This window comes from Lampetra fluviatilis, chromosome 7, assembly GCF_964198595.1.
Source record: "Lampetra fluviatilis chromosome 7, kcLamFluv1.1, whole genome shotgun sequence".
NCBI lineage: Eukaryota > Metazoa > Chordata > Hyperoartia > Petromyzontiformes > Petromyzontidae > Lampetra > Lampetra fluviatilis.
Genome location: NC_136281.1, coordinates 11,942,278 through 11,962,360, shown reverse-complemented (window position 1 = coordinate 11,962,360; position 20,083 = coordinate 11,942,278). Strand labels below are relative to the sequence as shown.

The following is a 20,083-nucleotide window of genomic DNA, read 5'->3' as shown; positions in this document are numbered from 1 at the left end:
GAATCCTTGCAATCACGAAAGCTTCAAATCTAGAAAAAAACCCAGAGTTGCTGCCGCTTTTCTTTTCGCTTCCTTGTGTAGTGGTGATACGCGCTGGGTGTATATGTCGTGTGCCAGCGCGTATGTACGGGTGTGTGTGTGGTGACGCGCGCTGACGGGGAGGAGCAGGCGTCAGTGCGCGGGTGGGGGTAGTGCTGCTGATTGGCTGTGTGCCGGTGACGCGCCCAGAGGGAGTGATCGGGTAGCAGCGCGGTGTGATTGGTCGGAGAGTGGAAACACGCGCTGAGCGGAACCGGATCGTGGGGATAGCGCGTGGGGATTGGGTAACGGAGGAGCGGTGCCGACGTTGAGGTCCGCATCCGCTCCGTCTCCCGGGAAGAAGGGGTATATAAGGTGATGCACAGAGGAGCAAGGGGCAGAAGTGGAACCATCTAAGAATGAAGACGAAGGTGTAGAGATAGAGCCCGGAGAGGGAGAGAAATGGAGAGTAGAAGAGAGTAAGGTATAGTGTGTAGCCAGCGAGATAGAACGGTCTGCACGAGCCGAGTATGCATACGGTGTAGCCAGCGAGAGAGAACGGTCTGCACGAGCCGAGTATGCATACGGTGTAGCCAGCGAGAGAGAACGGTCTGCACGAGCCGGGTATGCATACGGTGTAGCCAGCGAGAGAGAGGAGAGTGTAGCAGAGGCGCAGAGTCTACACGAGGCGAGAGAGGAGTGTAGCCGAGGCGCGGAGTCTACACGAGGCACAGAGAGCCGGCAGCACAGAATCCTGAGTCAAGAGAAGTGCGGTGTGAAGAAGAGAGGCCACGCGTTGTATTGTTACAAGTCAAGATTTAATAAAAGAAGTGTGTTCCCGTCAAGGAGTTTCCTGCCGTCATTTTCCAATACTTCATCTGGCGTCAGAAGTGAAACGGGCTTCCAAGTATGGAGACGAGGAAGACCCGTAGGACCCACGGGATTGACCGCGAGGAAGACCTGGACGACTCGGAGCCGCTGGTGGCAGGGGGTGAGGAAGAGGACTTGCCCACGCTGCAGGGTCCGTCGACGGCGCCGGCCGAGCGACCGGGGACAGACGCCGGGCTTCGTGAGGCGCACTCCCGACTGGCGGAGCTGCTGCTCGCCGCCGCGTCCATCTTGGCGGAGATCAGCTCGTCGGGAGGAGCGGGGACGGTGGGGGACATTTTACAAGGTCGCCCCGCAGATTCCCGCCAAAACGAATGGGGGATTCCCGCCATTGCGCCTGGGCCTGCTTTTGGCGGGAACGGCGAGCGCCACGTGGTGGTGGGTTCCCAAGCGCGCGCATCGACTTCATCAGCGCGCGAGGGGGTCCGCCATCTTACGTCTGCTGCTGGAGCCGCCATCTTAGACACCGACGGACAGGCGGAGAGGAACCACGAGGCGGATGACTTCATTTTTCAGCAGCGCCTGCCCACGTTGTCAGCCTTCAAGGCGGAAGGCGGAGACTGGGGCCAATTTCAGCGAAGGTTTTTGGCGCATCAAGAGATGTCAGCGTGGTCCGATGCTACGGCGCTGCGGGCATTGCCCGCCATGCTGGACGACGATGCGCTCGCGGCCTTCAGGGCTGCACGGAAGTCGGACCGCTCCACGCTGAAGGATGCGCTGGGTTTGTTGGCCAGGGTCTACGGGCCTCCCTCTACATGCCGCCATCAGTTCTACGCAAGACGGAAAGCGGCTACGGAGACCGCGCTGGCCTATCGCACGGCGTTGCTGGCTCTTGCTGATGCTGCGTTCCCTCGGATGGACGAGGAGGGCCAAGACGCGATGGTTTTGGAGCAGCTGCTCAAGTTGGCGCAGGACCTGGGGGTCCCTATCAACACAGCTGACGACATTGATATTTCTTCCTTGAGAGTCGCCACGAGTATTCAAGCGCACGAGGCCCTACAACGGAAGCAAGGCGTTGGTTGCAACGCTGCTGTCGTCGCAGCCCTGGGGTTGGTGGTCGCCGAACCCCAAGTCGTCAGCCCACGAGAGGAGGCGTTCGCCACGGGACGACCAGGGGACTGGAGGCCGGGGGCCCGGTCGCCTCTGCGATCGGGCCGAAAGTCGGAGCAACCAAGATCTACTCCGACCCTCGTCACGTGCTATAACTGCGGCCTCCGGGGCCACGTGGCGTCCGGGTGCCGCGCTCCGCGGCAGCGCGCCATGGGAGCTCGGCTGGACGACGACCGAGAGCCCAAGTCATCTCTACAATCCCCGGCAAGTCGCGGCACCTCACACGCTCGGCCTGTTTATTCGGCACACATGGGACGCCGCGTTGCGGCGGAGGAGGGCCGGTTAAGGTTCGGGGATTCGGTTCGGCGAGGGGGGTTCGGCCGGGACCAGGGAGACATTGAATGGGCGGAATTGGGGCATAGAATTGTGGCTGCTTCGGCGGGTTCGTCCGTTGTTACGGGATCTATTGATGGGGTTGAGATTAGGGTGTTAGTGGACACGGGGGCATCGGCAACTATTATATCGGACCTCATTTATAATATTCTTCCAGTCCAATGTCGTCCGCTGCTTCCAGTGGATGTGCCATTTTACGCCGCTAATGGGGGATCGTTGGGCATTATCGGTCAGGTTAGGGCGTCCATTTGCATTGGAGATATCAAATTATCGGGACCCGTTTTCGTTTCGTCTTCCTTGGCAGTTCCGTGTCTTTTGGGCACTGACTTTTTGGCTAAAATGCCCATTAAAATTCTTATCGATCAACGATGCATTGAACTGCCATCGGGTCGCCGGATTTCATTTTTGACGGGCCCTACTGACATTCGGACGGCGTGCGCTACGATACAAGCGGTGGCGACGCAGACAGTGCAAGTGCCCCCGGGTTCACAGATGTTGATTCCCCTCCGGTTGCGAAAACCATGGGTGAGGGAGGCTTCGGGACAGAGTATGCTTTTGGGTCCTTCTAACAAGGCTGTCGGGGGTCTTGATTTATCGGTGGCTCACACTTTGGTGCGGGCTGACAGGGATCCGTTTGTGATGGTTTTGAACGCGGGGTCGCGACCAGCTGTCATCCCGCAGGGCACCGTGCTGGCTCACGCGGCGCAGGTTCCTGGGGATGATGGGTTGGTTGCGCAGGTGGGCTCGAGCCCCGCGCGGAACGTTGAGCCAAGGGAAGACCTTGAGTGGGTCCATTCGTTATGTGCCGCCTCGGACGATTTGTCGGCGGCGCAGTTGGGTGCGCTGCGCGAGTTGCTCATTGAATTCTCTGATGTATTCAGTAAACATAAGTATGACATTGGGTGCACGGATTTGTTGCACCATCACATTGAAACGGGCGATGCGGCGCCGGTCAGGCTAAATCCCTTCCGACTGAGTCCCGTGGAGAAGGAACATGTTCAGTCGGCTGTTAACGATATGCTAGAAGCCGATATTATTTCACCCTCCTCTAGCCCGTGGGGAGCGCCTATTGTGCTGGTTAAGAAGCAGGACGGGTCCCTGCGATTCTGCGTTGATTTCCGTCGCCTGAATAAGATCTCTGTGGCTGACGCGTATCCGCTCCCCAGGATGGATGAGTCCCTCGATGCATTGTCTGGTGCGCGATATTTTTCGACTCTTGATTTGTTGTCGGGGTTTTGGCAGTTGCCGCTCGACGAGGAGTCGAAACCTAAGACAGCATTTCGGACTCCAGGGGGGCTGTTCCAGTTTAACCGGTTACCCATGGGACTTCACTCCTCTCCAGCGACGTTTCAGCGACTTATGGAGCTGGTTTTGTCGGGCTTGCAGTGGGATACATGCTTGATTTATATGGACGATGTCATTGTTTTCAGTAAAACGTTTGAGGAACACCTCCGGCGATTGAGAGGGGTGTTCTTGCGAATGCGATCGGCTAAGTTGAAATTTAAACCGGCCAAATGTCACCTCCTTCGTAGGTCCGTTAGATACTTGGGTCACATTGTCGATTCTTCGGGGATCTCCACCGATCCCGCGAAGACGGATTGTGTCGGTTCATGGCCGACACCTACGTCCGTTTCCGACGTGCGTAGTTTCATCGGGTTTGCTTGTTATTATCGGCGGTTCGTTGAGCACTTCGCCACTATTGCAAAACCCTTGCACGCTCTAACGGCGAAAGGAGTGAAGTTCAAATGGGGACCGGAGGAGGAGGCCGCGTTTCGCTCCCTCCGGGACGCCTTGGTGGGTGCCCCACCCTTGTGTTATCCCGATTTTGCCAGTCCCTTTTTGCTGGACACGGATGCTAGCAACACGGGCATTGGGGGGGTGCTATCCCAAGTCGTTGGGGGTGTCGAAAGAGTTGTCGCCTACGGTAGTAGGGTGTTGTCTCCGGCGGAGCAGCGCTACTGTGTCACCCGTCGCGAGCTGCTTGCCATTGTTTTTTTTGTGCAGCAGTTTAGGCCATATCTGTATGGTCGTCACTTTACAGTCCGAACGGACCACGCGGCGCTACAGTATTCATTGAGGGTCGCCCAGCCCTCGGGCCAGTTGTCGCGTTGGTTGGAAGTCCTCCAGGACTATCAGTTTACGACTACGTACCGTAAGGGGTTGCGACACACGAATGCCGATTGCTTGTCGCGGTTGTTGCCTTGTGATGAATGCGCGTGTTTGTCGGGATCGGCGCGCTGTAAACCGACGCTTGCGGGGGAGATAAGGGCACTGGCTGCGACAGCGGGCGCACCGAGTGGGGATGATTCCACTGCCGCTCAGGGTCGGGACTCGCTGCTCTCGCTGTCGCTCAGCGAATGGGGCCGCCTCCAGATGGCGGACAGCTCGCTGCTAGCATTGCGCCGCAAGGTTGGGGGTCCCGAGGGGGACCAGGAGCGTACCGGCTCCTATGTACTTGAGCGGGGCGTGTTATTAAAATGGGACAGTTTGTCCCGGCGGAACGCACTCGTGGTGCCTTCCGCTGTGAGGGGGAGGGTTGTCTTGGCGGCACACGAACGCCTCTTGCACTTGGGAGTTAACAAAACGCTTGCCCTGCTTCAGCGTGACTATTACTGGCCGGGAATGGGAAGTGATGTGGTGCATATTCTGAAGGGGTGCGTTGAGTGCGCCAGGCGTAAACCACCGGCCGTGGCAGCTAATCCACCGCTGCAATCTATTCAGGTCTCGCGTACCAACGAGCTCGTGGCACTCGATATTTTGGGGCCCTTCCCAGTCACGCCGAGAGGGAATAAATATTTGTTAGTGGGGGTCGAATACTTTACCCGATGGCCTATGGCGTGGCCTCTCGCTAACCAGTCGGCAGCGGCTGTGACGGATGCCTTCGTCCAGGGCTATGTCCTGGACAAGGGGGCTCCCGAACGCCTGCTGACCGACCAAGGTAAAAATTTTTCGAGTAAATTGTTGCAAGAGGTGTGCGATCTGTTGGGTACCAAGAAGGTGCGTACCTCCCCGTACCACCCGCAGACTGACGGGATGGTGGAGAGACTCCACAAAACCTTGACTTCCATGCTGTGCCAGCAGGTGTGCGAGGCACATGTAGATTGGGACCTGCAGGTCCCGGGAGTCCTTGCCGCGTATAGAATGGCCCCCCATGCAGCTACGGGGTTTTCCCCATTCTATTTGATGTACGGTCGGGAAGCTGACCCGCCAATAGAAACGCAACTTGGCCTGTCCGCTCCACGAACTAATTCTAATTTGGCAGAACATATTAAGTTTAATATTCATAAGCTGACAGAGGCGAGGGAGGCCGCACGGCTTAATTCGCGGGCTCGCCAAATTGCTAATGAACGGTTGCGGGCACGGAAGGTGTCCATGCACGAATGGAAACCAGGTGACAGGGCCTGGCTGCATTGCCCTCAGGCACCCTTGGCTACGTCGCCTAAATTGTTGAGACCGTGGAGGGGACCCATGGAGGTCGTGCGCGTTGCACGGCCCCAGTGCGTTCAGATAAAGTGGGGAAAGCGCCGGTGGTACGTTCACCCCTCCCGACTGAAACCGTTCTCGCCTCCATATGGCCTCCCCTTGTGTCGTGATGGCCGGGCGTGTGACGTGACCGGCGACCCAGAGGGGGAAATGTCTCTGCCTGATCCACACGTATTGTCGCCTGATCTGCTCCCAGGTGTCTCGGAACTGACAGCTGCCGATCACCGGCGGCCGGATCTCCGCGGCGGGGCCGGCCCTTTCAGGCCCGTTCCGCGCCGTCTGGAGCGGCCGGAACCGCCGGACGGTCGTCAGTGTCCCGCCCCATACGATGGACCAGCCAGACGGACTCGCGCCAGGTCGTGCTACTTTGCATGACCTGCCTCGTGAGGAGTCGGGGCAGCTGGAGCGCCTCGTCACTGCGTGTAGTCGCAGGGACGTGGGGCGCGTTCGTTCGTATTTACTCGTATCGTGTTATTGTTGACTTTTCGCGTTCATTGTCAATCTGTACATAGTTATTCTTGTTGTTGTTGTTGTTGTGTTATGTTACGGGGCACACTCGGGGGGTTATGGGGTTTTTTTTTGTTGGTTGTCGTTTTATCGTCGTGGTTGGTTGTTGTTAGCAGCCGGGCCGGCTGCGAGCTATGTGGGAGGGGGTGATGTAGTGGTGATACGCGCTGGGTGTATATGTCGTGTGCCAGCGCGTATGTACGGGTGTGTGTGTGGTGACGCGCGCTGACGGGGAGGAGCAGGCGTCAGTGCGCGGGTGGGGGTAGTGCTGCTGATTGGCTGTGTGCCGGTGACGCGCCCAGAGGGAGTGATCGGGTAGCAGCGCGGTGTGATTGGTCGGAGAGTGGAAACACGCGCTGAGCGGAACCGGATCGTGGGGATAGCGCGTGGGGATTGGGTAACGGAGGAGCGGTGCCGACGTTGAGGTCCGCATCCGCTCCGTCTCCCGGGAAGAAGGGGTATATAAGGTGATGCACAGAGGAGCAAGGGGCAGAAGTGGAACCATCTAAGAATGAAGACGAAGGTGTAGAGATAGAGCCCGGAGAGGGAGAGAAATGGAGAGTAGAAGAGAGTAAGGTATAGTGTGTAGCCAGCGAGATAGAACGGTCTGCACGAGCCGAGTATGCATACGGTGTAGCCAGCGAGAGAGAACGGTCTGCACGAGCCGAGTATGCATACGGTGTAGCCAGCGAGAGAGAACGGTCTGCACGAGCCGGGTATGCATACGGTGTAGCCAGCGAGAGAGAGGAGAGTGTAGCAGAGGCGCAGAGTCTACACGAGGCGAGAGAGGAGTGTAGCCGAGGCGCGGAGTCTACACGAGGCACAGAGAGCCGGCAGCACAGAATCCTGAGTCAAGAGAAGTGCGGTGTGAAGAAGAGAGGCCACGCGTTGTATTGTTACAAGTCAAGATTTAATAAAAGAAGTGTGTTCCCGTCAAGGAGTTTCCTGCCGTCATTTTCCAATACTTCACTTGTACGTGTGATGAAATTCTTCTGCACCGTACGTAGCCAACCGTGTGCTAATCGGAGCTCAACCGTGATGAGATGACGTCACCGCCGCCTTAGAAGCATGTCCCTGCAGCTCCCCCCTCGCCATCTCGCGCTACAAGCCGTGCCACACGTTTTCCCACTCGAGTTTTACCCGTGCGCAAGAGGATAGAGCGAATTCACATGTTCACGAGGACCCAGCGACTTCGTTTCATTTACAATATCCGCTGCACTGACGTTATGTATTCATAGAATATGACTAAACACGTGTGTGCGCTTTAAACATGAATGACAGATTATTCGTATGGACTGGATTGTAAATACAAGACTAGCGCTTACTGCCGAGTCCGTTGACGTGTTAGTTGACTTGTGCTGCGTTGTAATAATTATCCAACGAGCTGATGTTGACCCATCTCGGTGGACATCCTCTCACTGCGTCCCTTGACCTGGCCGCCACGGTTCTTATTCCTAACCACCGAACATCGTCCCTACTGACATGTCTCGTCTCTCCGTGAAGCTCCAACTATGCGTCTCTCCGTTCTTTGTGCACTTTGAAAAACAAATGTATTCGTGACAATGTTTATATGAGCCATGCGTCATAGCAGGTAATATGCACTGATTAAAGACGTTCTTTTATAGGCACATCGGTATTCTGCACATCATTAAATTAACTTTTGAAAAGCTCTTCAGCCTGCTCTCGCTCACCTCTCTATTCCATCATTATTTTGATGCCATTTCAGCTTCTACTCAGCGCTTTTTACACACGCTGTTTTCGAGATGTTGCCTGCAACGTAATTTTTCTTGTACAGTCAAATTTGTTTTTACATATTTTAATAAATGTGATCATCAACCAATTACCACTGCTGACTGCCCGATACATGGCGTCTTCTGGTGTAACAGGCGGACTGCACTCAAGCTACCTTCGAATGCCGTGGAATGGCTTACAACACGTATAGATGCAAATGTAGCCCGTTGCTTTTTTCAACCACCGTACGAAAGAAGAATCCACTGCTGCGTGAAGGTCTCTCCCCAAGCCGTTGTCATCTCCCATGGTCCCGCAATCTAACAATCCACCTGCACCCGAGCTGATCCCTTAATTATGACGACTAACATACACGGGACGACCCCCGCACTACGTTTATTTCATTATTCTGTAAATCCCCGCTGGGCACAAGGTTTAGCGGCGTTACACGACAACCGGATTACGGCGCACGAATATTGACTGTGTTGCGAATACACACATGCATACAAATATACACACACACATGACACCTGCACACTGACATGTATGCATGCAGTTGCGAACAAAACATTCGGAATGGAACAAGCTAAGGTGCCTATTTCCATTGGTGGCCCTGAACCAACGGTGGAAATTCCACGGTCCTTGACAGGGGCCAGCATTGGACAAGAATCGTCGACTTCCCACAGAATCGTATTTACACTGAACTTCTCACACGAAAATTTTTTGTTTTATATCCAGGGGGCACGCAGAGAGCGTGAAAAGAGACTTTTAGAGGCGGCCTAGCAGCAGCAGCACCTGCGCGGTGTCTCACACCCGCGGCGTCAGGGCCACATGGAAATCCCTGGGCCTCAAGACGACCCCGTAAATCCCCTCTAGGTCCGGCAGGGCCTTGCCCGGGATCGGTCCCGCTGAGAAGCGTTGTAGGATGGACGCCGTGAAGAGGAAGAGTTGCAGCTTTGCGAGCGCCTCTCCCAAGCAGACGCGTGGGCCCGCGCCGAATGGGAAGAAGCCCTCGTTCGGTCCCATCGAGCGGCGCTGGCGACCGCACGGCGACAGGAAGCGGCCTGCACGAGTGGGGTGCAGAGTTAGCGAGCTCCCATTAAGGCTTCTGTGTAAATGGTGTGCATGTAGGTGGCAGGGTGGCACACTGATAAGGTATGTATGTTGAACTTATTTCGCACCGTACGTAGCCAACCATGGAACAAAGACGGTTACGACATCGCGCTCTTTCAGATGCGCTTCTGCGGCCGTCTGGAACGCTCCGCCTTACATTATTTTGACGCCACTGGAGCTATCCACTTTTAAATCTAGATTTAAAACGAATTTTTTTAGAACTGCTTTTTATGTTTAGCGTGTTGTCCTCCCCCCTCCCGCACCTCCAATTAGCGTGGTTGGCTACGTACGGTAAAAAATATGTTCAACATATATACCTACAAGGGCCTGGGCTCGAATCCTATATCAGCCGCCTTTTTGTGTAGAGTTTGTATGTTCTTCCCCTGTTCTGCATGGGTTTCCTCTGAGTTCTCCAATTTCCTCTCATAGCTAAAAGCACACAATTGCATTGAGGTGACCAATCATCCCAAAGAGGTGGATGTTGCCAAGAATCTGCCAGCGCTGTAGTTGGGATTGATGGATCGCACCTCCGATTAGCATGATACATCGACGTACTTTAGAAATCAGTAGAGAAAGTAGTGTTCTGACCTCTGGTTGGGTATCCCCTTACATGCATGGGGTTTTCTTCGAGCAATGTAATGTTTTCCCACTCACATACTCAATTATAAAACGGCAATCACATCACGCAGGGTCCTCCTGAGGACATTATGCAACATCATTTAAACGTTTTCTGTATAGATAACTGTCAGTATGTGCGTGTATTCATTCGTATGGAGGCAGTTGCCCTACAACAATCGAGGTTCGAGGAGCGACGCTCACGACAACGAGCCAGGCGAATAAAATCCAGCGAGTTGGCACAGGCTGGAGCAACGGTGGTGCATCTGCAAGTCATCTCAGCCTGCGTCTGTCCCCTGATCTCCTGCCAGCAGCGACCGCCTTTGGGACTTCATGAGTAGCCTCAAAGCGCACATAGCCTGGCACAACGTCGAGGCGATGTCACCGCCACTTCGTGAGCTGTCAGCTGTTGTGTGTTGGTCAGCATGTATGAATGTGTACCAAATGTGGAAAAGTGTCAATCCGTTTATGAGCGTGTGGGTATTTCTGTATCTTGTGCAATGGTTAACATACATATTGCGAGCTAAATAGTCCAAGAGCATTCCTAGTTGAGACCTGCCTAGGCAAACAATACCTCCGTTCCACTGGCACATCTGACCCAAGCCAGCAGAGGGCACTCGCGGTGAAGGTTATAGTCCACTGAATAAAAGCCTGAAAAACTGGCCTCACGACCTCTGAATAGAGGGTGACGCCAATGAGAAATGTTACTGCAGCCTCCTGAGCCAAGTTCGCTTGGCATGGCGTTGCTCCGGCATGGCTCGGTTGTGCATTGGAATATATATGTGTAGAATCAGAAATATAATGTCAAAAGCTTTAACACAGCAGATGGGGCAGGGGGGAAATGGCAATGGATTTTCTGTACCGGGATTGAACTCGTCGGGTTTCTCCCACAGGCTCTCGTCGTGGTGGACAGCCCACAGGTTGACGATGACCTCAGTGCCCTTCTTCACAGGAAACTCTCCGATCCTTGAAAAGCAACGACAACAAGCAGGCTTGATGAGTCTCGAGTAAGACGAAACCCGGTGACATCAATATGAAAAACAACCTCCTGTTGCAGTTCATGAATATCAAACCCGCTGAAAATCTCTTTTCGTGATTTTGTCACTCATTGCCATCTGTTTTAGGACCACGCCTTGCTGATGGGACTTGGTGAAGTTGAAACTATTCCACAGCTACATTAATAAGCACATTTTACTGCCAAATATACATTTTGTAAAATAGAGTAATACATACTGGAACATGTTTGCCCTTTAGGCCACAGGAGGCCTTCGAGATCGATGTTTCTCAGCGGTATTATTTAAGCAGATTACAACTTTTGTTGTGACTTTCTGAGGCTGTTCAGATGGTCCATACACTTATGGCCCAAATGTCACGCTCGAGTTGATTTTTATTAAAAAGGTGGGAACTATATTTAATTGTTAGAATATCTCACCTGTTATTTCCCTCGGGATGGAACATCTTTTTTACACGTACCAATTATTGCAGACTGATGCCAACTGGCGAGCCTGTGCTGAAATCACCTTGTGCCACACAGAGACATCCGCTACTGGGGGCTCCCCCTTCGAATGTTCGAGACGTGGATGTGACATAAGTGCTTCGAGTTGCCGAAGCTTTAAAGCAATAGCGTCTGAATACAAACATCGTCCCCCCCCCGCAAAATATATGAATCCACCAATCCTAATCCTTAGGGGCCGTCCATAAATGACGTCACGCGATTTTTTACGATTTTCGACCGCCCCCCTCCCATCGTCACACGGCGTCACAAAAGTCAGACCCTTCGTCAAATATAACGTCATAAAGCTCTGCCCCCCCCCCCAAAAAAAAAAACATGCTTAAAATCGCTTTAAACTTTCGTCATCGTAGTGCGTATTTAATGTGCCGCTGCACTCTGATGTTGTAGGAGAAAACATTTATTAAAACGTCTATTTAACTAAGCGGAACGTGTTGTCTATATTTAAAGTTGCCCATTTTGATGTGACGTCACATTTCTCAACCCCGCCACACATCGTCACAAATGTCTGACCTCCTCCCCCCCCCAGGTGCGTGACGTCATTTATGGACGGCCTCTTATGCTGCCGGTGCTACAACCGCCGCAGCAACTCACGTGGTGTCGCACATGGCCACGTGCGGGATGAGGATGGCAGCGACCGGTCTGATTCGTAGCACCTCGTTGATCGTAGCCTCCATGAAGGGGAGTTTGCCGCGATCGCTGCCGCAAGGGGGCCTCTCGCGTCCAATCACCTCGTCCAGCTCGGCGTGGATGCGGCCCTGAATCTGCAAGTGCAAAGATAAAGGGACTCCGGTGTGTAGCCTTGACAAGTCTGTCGGGGCAAGTGCCGTTGGCAATGAGCCCATGAAGGACGACGCCGCGCACGAGGCAGCGGTGCGGCTAGCACCGTGTCCGGCCGCCTTTGTCTGCCCAGTGCTGATGTTTTTTATTGTAACTACGCGCTTTTATTATTATTATAATAACTACACGCTTTTATTTAACTCACTCTGTCTGTTGTTGTTGCATCGTCAAATCTTGTAACTCAATTTTAACCCATTTCCCAATGTGGCATCGACTGCAAACTTGGTATACTTATGTCATACTGATGACAACACTATATTCTATCATAAAAATTTAAAAGTAGATATTTTTAAACATAATTTTTGAAATGTTATGTTTCGGCTTGGGTCTAATTGTCCACGGCCAACTAATTTTGGCTGTGAAGCCCAGTACCGATTCAGATATTCGTCAGTGATTTTGTCCAAAAGACAAAGATCTCCCGGTATAGCCTTTTTTGGGGCAAGTGCTGTTAGCGAATAGTAGCACCTATGAAGGCCGGCACGGCACACAAGGGATGGGTGGCCAGCAACACGCCCGACCGCCTTTGTCTCCCCCAGTGTCGATGTTTACTACACACCGCACCAGGTACTCATTTGAGGCCGAGTATACCTAGGGGAGGGCCAGGACCGGTTCAGACAATCGTCACCGGTGGTGTTGCCCGTGAGCGGGAATCGAACCCGTGTCGCCGGGTTCGTAGCGCAGCGTAGTGCGCTAACCGCTGCACCACCGCTCCCCGCAACACTCACCACACGCACGACAACACACAAATACACACACAAACACACGTGGTGAACGGGCTGAGCTGCTGCCTGACCCTGTGGGGGGGGTGGGCTCGCCGCACCTCGGGGTGGTGCACCATGAAGACGAGGATCCACTTCATCACCGTCGTGCTCGTCTCGACCCCCGCTCCGAAGATATCCCCGGCGATCATGAGCAGGTGGTCGTCGGTGAGCTCCACGCCCGGCGGCGGCGGGGAGACGCGTGCCGCCTCCAGCAGGCGGTCCAGCAGGTCGCGCGTGACGCCCTCCTGGAAAGTGGCCTGGGGCGGTTGGAGGAGTGGAGGGCGGTGGAGGAGTGGGGGGCGGTGGAGGAGTGGGGGGCGGGTGGAGGAGTGGAGGGCGGTGGAGGAGTGGGGGGCGGGTGGAGGAGGGGGGGGGGCGGTGGAGGAGTGGGGGGCGGTGGAGGAGTTGGGGGGCGGGTGGAGGAGTGGGGGGGGGGCGGTGGAGGAGTGGAGGGCGGTGGAGGAGTGGAGGGCGGTGGAGGAGTGGGGGGCGGTGGAGGAGTGGGGGGCGGGTGGAGGAGTGGGGGGGGCGGTGGAGGAGTGGAGGGCGGTGGAGGAATGGGGGGCGGTTGGAGGAGTGGGGGGCGGGTGGAGGAGTGGGGGGGGGGCGGTGGAGGAGTGGGGGGGGGCGGTTGGAGGAGTGGGGGGCGGTTGGAGGAGTGGGGGGGCGGTGGGGGAGTGGGGGGGGCGGTGGGAGCGCACCGGGGGACGGGTTTGAGCGAAGCAGAGAGAAAGAACGAGACGTCGATACGGAGGGGCAGGGGGGGGGCAGGGGGGGGCAGGGGGGGGCAGGGGGGGGGGGGTAAGCGCAACAAACGCCAAAACTCGCACGATTAAATGTAACAATAGGTCTTATTCTCGATTTGAAGCTTTCGTGACTGCAGGAATCCATACTCTTTGGTTCTTTCGGTAAAGTCACGTAGGTAGAAAAATAATAGATCACGACGTTTCTATCGGATGGAGTTGCTTGCTCACCCTGTGTTCTTGAAGCTGCTTCTCAAGGAGTTTGTCGCGCGCGCGCACGCATGCGCGCAGCTTCCTTAGCGACATGCTCGGGAACACCTGAGCAGGACACGACGGAAGAGAGAAATGTTCCGGAGATTCATTATTATTGTTATTACTTTTGTAATGACAGTAGAGCCTGCATGTGGTGTGAGGGGACTAGTGGCCACGGGAGGTAATGACAGGGAGGTCAGCCTACAGTACGAATGCACTCGTGGTGTGGGTTAAGGTCGGAGTACCGAGACCCAGTGAAGCCGAGGAGAACACTGACCCTGAGCCAGGGGAAGATGTCCACAAGGTCGTCTTTGGCCACGATCTCCACAATGCCGCGGCTGTAGTCCAGCATGGTTTGCAGACCGGGGTCCCCGCGGGAGTAGCGCGTGCCGAACACAAGGCGCATGATCACGTTGGTGGAGGCGCGGGACAGCTCCTGCTCCGGATCGCTCGTGGCGCTGCTGGTGGAGTCGGATGTCGTCTCTCCCAGTGCTGATATGAGCGCCAGCGCCTCCTCCATTACTGTGGGGAGGAGGTTCGGTGGAGCCGTGTGATATACATCGCACAAGATGTATGGAAATATGTTAATGATCTTGGTCGTTGGTTTCAATCAATCAGAGATAAACCTGTTTGAAGATAATTCTGTCACTTTTGGTCACAGGAAAGTCAAGCTGGTGGTAACCTTTTCCCATAATTAACTGATCTCACTCAAATTTGTGAATGCTAGTAAACGTATGTTATGCTCATCATAGAAAGATCAACTGTCTCTATCTAGTGTGATTACAGCTCTCAGTGGTGAAGGTATCGAAGAGACAACTTGCTACAAATACCTTGGCTTCATGTTCGATCGACTCTGTTGTTATCTTCCACTCACTTATTGACGATATGTTAAACGAAGGAAATGTGAAATGAGTTTTCTCTTATGAAAATAAGCACTGCTGTCCCCACAACACCTGCCGTCATATTTATTGTTGACGCTTCCATGTGACCTCAATTTCACTCCTGTGATGCCTACAGATGAGCTGGAGGTATCGCTCCTTTATTCGTTGCTATTGTTTTCATTACAACTCAACGCAAGCCGGACACAAAGCGCCGATTACCAAATGCAGGGGGGAGGGGGGTACAGAAATTCTGCGAACAGCAGCCTGAGCTCGACTTGACAGGGCCTCATGAGGGTGGAAAACTGGGCTCTCTTCCCCACCCCCCAGGTTCAAACACTCCTTAATAAACTAGATCCTCTTTACCACTCAGCTCTGAGATTCACCTTCGATGCCCCTTATATAACGCGTCACTGTGAGATGTATTTTAAAGCGCATTTCACCTTGCTGAAGTTATGACGAGATCTACACTGGGTGGCATTCAAGCTACAACGTTCTTAAATCCAAATCAGCTCGGTATTTTACTAATATTCTCCAGCCATTAAAAAAAAAAATCCCAAAAACATGGGAGGGCCCTCTGATTGCTTGTTGACCTTCCAGAGGCTGATCTCTAAAATTATACGAAGAAAGCCCATTGCCCAATATGTTGCTGATTGTACTGTGCACACATTTTTCCTTACAAGGCCGCAGTGTTATTGACGAACGTTTTTATAATTATTGACATATATATATAAAAGAGTGTACCGCTGCCAATGCAGTTGCACCCAAAAATAGAAAATCTTCAAACACTCATACCTTCACAAAGGTATGAAAGAAAATGTGGCTTTCATGACACAGTTGCACAATTTAAATATAACGGGGGAAAAGTATTTGATGCACAGTGCCGTTTGGTTAAATAATACATTTTTAATGCACGCGTCGTCTCGGCCATACTATTTGATTGGCCGAGACGATCGTCGTCGCACGTGCGGACGGTCAGATACACACGTGGCCCCCTTGTGATTGGACACGTCGGTTGTGACGTTACCGATTGGACACGTCGGTTGTGACGTTACCGATTGGACACGTCGGTTGTGACGTTACCGATTGGACACGTCGGTTGTGACGTTATCGATTGGACACGTCGGTTGTGACGTTATCGATTGGACACGTCGGTTGTGACGTTACCGATTGGACACGTCGGTTGTGACGTTATCGATTGGACACGTCGGTTGTGACGTTACCGATTGGACACGTCGGTTGTGACGTTACCGATTGGACACGTCGGTTGTGACGTTACCGATTGGACACGTCGGTTGTGACGTTATCGATTGGACACGTCGGTTGTGACGTTACCGATTGGATACGTCGGTTGTGACGTTACCGATTTTCTCGAGCGCGCCCATTCCGCCGGTCTTCGTGTAGAGGGAGCCCAGCACGAGCTTGCGGTGGAAGCGCCACGATGGCCCGACGTCCGTGAATGCGATGTCCTTGCCTCCCCTCGACAGGATGTCTGTGGTCACCTGGTCGCGTCGTTACAGCATTCGGCGACAGTTCAAGATCACGCCGTTTTCGTGGCCAAAAGCTGTTAATGCCGCTGTAGCTCATTGCCAGGGATTTCTCTCCTCTAACAGATCCCGCAGTTGCTGCGTAGTCGACAGGCGACCACCAAGATCTAGCCTGACAATATACCAGCATCTTGCCTTTTGGCATTCTCTTTAGTGGAGAACACGCCAATGCCTGTCTCGTCGATTGGCTCATAGCCATCCTGCACACACGTCCTTCCCAGAGAAGCGGTTTTGTGCTGAATCGTAACTTAAACATTCACCCGTAATGTTCTCTTTTGGACTTAAGCATCGCTTATCCTGTCTTGCCGGGAAATTGTCAAAACAGTAGTCGACGTCTCATTTTGCAGCAAAGTGAGAATCAAACCGGAAGGCCGTGGCATAGCTCACGTGGAGATTGTAGCCAAGTTCAGATCAAAAGCAGCCTGTCAGAAAAGTGTGCGTACAAAGTAACCGTGTACACAAGGGAGAGCACACATAACAGGGAGGAGGTTTGAAACTATTACCCGCGAAACTTAACATCGTCCTAAGAAATGTTGCTGTTCGTCCATACGACATAGGCGTCGTCTTTAGCATGCTGATTGTCAAATATCCAGTGGAAGAGGATGAACTATAAAGAGATTCACCAGCCTGCAATGACGAGCATGGTCAGGTATGATACATCGCTGAATATAATTCAACACATAATAGGTGATATTGAAATAATAATGCATTATTATAAACCTCACGGAGTCTCAGATCTCTTCTATAGAAGGGTCCTGCTGCAATGGCATGTGTGGCCATGAATTCCAATAATGAGAGGGAGGTTTTCTTGTCGAAGGAAACCCGCGAACCCAGATCAAAACTCACCACGCATAGACAGAATCAAGAATCCATTGCCATGCTTCCATTTCCAATCCACCACGCAGCCAGCCACAATCCCTATAGTGTCTGCTATTCAGGCTCGGACTTTATTTTATCCCGGCAAGGCTCATCGAGCAAAGCTGCTCTTTAACAAGGACAACCACAGCCCAAGACTGCTGTCGGTTGTGGCGGCAGTAACAGGACATTGTAGGGAGGTAATGAAACTAACAAAAGGAAAACTTATTTACACGAAGCCCATGCCAAAACGTGCTGCGAACAGGATACATACTAAAATTATTGAAAATAAAAGACAAATAATCAAATTGCAGTTGCAGACGTATTCTCCCATTCAAGCACGAATCACGCTCAGCCCTGTGGAGTGTCAAATCAGCGCCTGTTACTACGACTGAACTTGCAGACGTGGGGATGAAAAAACAACCCAGCAGTGCCAGGGAAATTCCTCACCCGCCTTAAACCATGGGGCCATTCATATCGCTCTCTGATAATCTTTTCAGTAATAAGATACATAATCAGACAAAATGCTTTCTTTCCCTATATGTAACCCCGCATATATAATAACAGTGTTTTTACACATCCCAATCAAGCACGCAGCCTTGTGGGAGTGCATCGTTTCAACCGCATTGTTTTAATACAATACAATAAAATCCTGAACCCGTTTCAACGTTCAATGTCGAATCAACAGTCAGCCTCGCTTAAACCAATGCTGGTGAACTGTCAGATGTTTATAAACCCTCTACTAGATATGCAAACATCTAAAATACAGCACTATATAGTTTTGCATCGAACTAGGACCTATATCTACTTTTTGTTTTTTTCGGTGAAGTCACGTAGGTACAAAATTAAAGTAAATTAAATCACGACGTTTCGGGCGCCACACAAGCGTCCTTCAGGTGGGGACAACTTAGCGAAAACACACCGCTTAAGTGTGTGTCAACACACTTAAGCCGCCGTCGTGTGTCAACACACTTAAGCGGTGTGCTTTCGCTAAGTTCTCCCCACCTGAAGAAGGACGCTTGTGTTGCGCCCGAAACGTCGTGATTTAATTTATTTAAATGTTTTACCTACGTGACTTTACCCAAATTTTCCAAAGAATATGAATCTTTGCAGTCACGAAAATTTCAAATCTAGAATTAGGACCTATATCTAACTGAAAGAGTGCTCGCCAGACCCATCTGACAGTTGATCAGCATTGGTTAAAGCCGGTGTAGATGACGGGATGTGCAACGAAATATATTGTAAAGTTTGCATGCGCGGATGGGACCGATTTGGGAAGGATGGAATTGTGTCCGCCGAATCGATTTTGTGTGGTTCGACAGCCGTGGCCGGCGCGGACCCGCGCGACTCACCGCGTGCACGCGGCCCCCGAATTGGCGACCCTTCCTGATGAGCACGTGGTGAGCGTGCTGCGCGCTGGTCACTAGCACCGCGTGCCGGGCCCCCAGCTTCAGCGCCAGGGCGCCGCCACTCCTCGCCGCTCCGCCCTCCTCCCCTCCGCCACCGTCCTCGAAGTCTCCTCTCGAGGTGCCGCCGTCGCCGCCGCCGCGCTCCGCCGTGCGCGGAAGACTCCGTGCCACGGCGCCGTGCGTGCGGCCCAGCTGAGCCAGGTGGACGTGGGGCTGACTCGTGCCTCGCAGACTCAGGAGGCTGCCCAGAACGGGCAGCGAAGGCAGCGAGGGCAGCTTCGGGGTCGGCTTCGGGGAAGCCTCGTCCCGTGGAGATTTGCTCGCCAGCGACGACGCCACGACGACGATCGCGACGACGATGATGATGAGGACGGAGATGGTGATGAGGTCGAGGAGGGGAAGCATGGCTCGCAGGAGCTGTAGTCTGAACCGGTGCGTGATCGAGCCGGTGCTGTCAAATAGGATCTTGGTTTCGATCCCAGCTTTTTTTTGTAACCTATCTCCAAATTATCTAAATCTGTCTCAAATGTGATGAAGACTAATATGTGGTCTTCTGCACCTATCTCGCTGTTGCAAATCGTGCTATATTTCGCTTTGCCTCATCTCTTCTCGAGTCACCGTCTCTCCACGTTTCCTTTCCCCCGCTAAATTTGCTCTGTTCTCTTGGCCTCCCGTGTTCTGCGCGCGCGCTGTGAAGAATTAGCGAGCGTGATTCTCTGAGCCCACGCACTTGAACCTTTATGCTCGCGCGACAACCTTGGTGTCGAGAGATAAGAACGCGGGCGGCAGGCGAGGGACAGAGATGTAGTGTGGGGTGGCGATCGAGGGCGGGGCTGGGGTGTATGAGAGATAATTATTATTATCATTTTAATACGAGGCGTCATTTCAAATCGCATTGCAAAACAGCGTCGAAACGTGCAGTGGGCACAATTGCCGCGCGCGCAGAGGCGCAGGAAACCACAGAAAAGCGGGAATGCAGCCAGAGAGAACCCGTGCCCAGATTGCTCAAACGTGGTGGTCCATGATTGCGATGTACGGCCAGTGCCGGATTATCCTCGTAGCAAAAGTAGCTACATAATGATACGGGCCCCGCACTTTCAAGGGCCCCGCGCTAAATTCTTTCAAGCTATAAATTCCGGTGCAGTGATTCCGCACTTGCTCAATTACTATAGTACTATACCGCCTTCAACTTTTATGAACGACTGGGTGTTTAAGGTTAGCGATTTGTAGTATTATCTGGCTGTATAGGTAAACAATGTATGTGTTTTAATATTTATGTGTTTTTTATTATTATTTAGGACTCCTTTATAACATATGCTACAGGCCCCGCAAAACTTAATCCGGCCCTGTGTACGGCCAACTCCCTGAACGAGAGTTTATGCATGCGGGGGGAAACCAGTCTCCGGAGAAAAAGCCACTTGCGTGAGAGGGAGGTTACATTCAATCTACGTACACGTTGACATGAATCCACTTGCTGTACTGCCATCATAGAG

General features: G+C 52.9%; 1 protein-coding gene across 1 annotated transcript; it reads right to left on the bottom strand.

The window, feature by feature from the left end:
- Nucleotides 1-7,045: 7,045 nt before the first annotated feature.
- LOC144933293 (steroid 17-alpha-hydroxylase/17,20 lyase-like) lies at nt 7,046-19,260 on the bottom strand. Its single transcript, XM_078857982.1, has 8 exons — nt 18,534-19,260; nt 16,143-16,281; nt 14,179-14,423; nt 13,881-13,967; nt 12,966-13,163; nt 11,900-12,069; nt 10,658-10,761; nt 7,046-9,131 (listed from the first exon to the last, which is right to left on the bottom strand). Exons 1-8 carry the CDS (start codon nt 18,993-18,995, stop codon nt 8,875-8,877), a joined length of 1,662 nt encoding a protein of 553 aa, XP_078714108.1. The 5' UTR covers nt 18,996-19,260; the 3' UTR covers nt 7,046-8,874.
- Nucleotides 19,261-20,083: the final 823 nt, after the last annotated feature.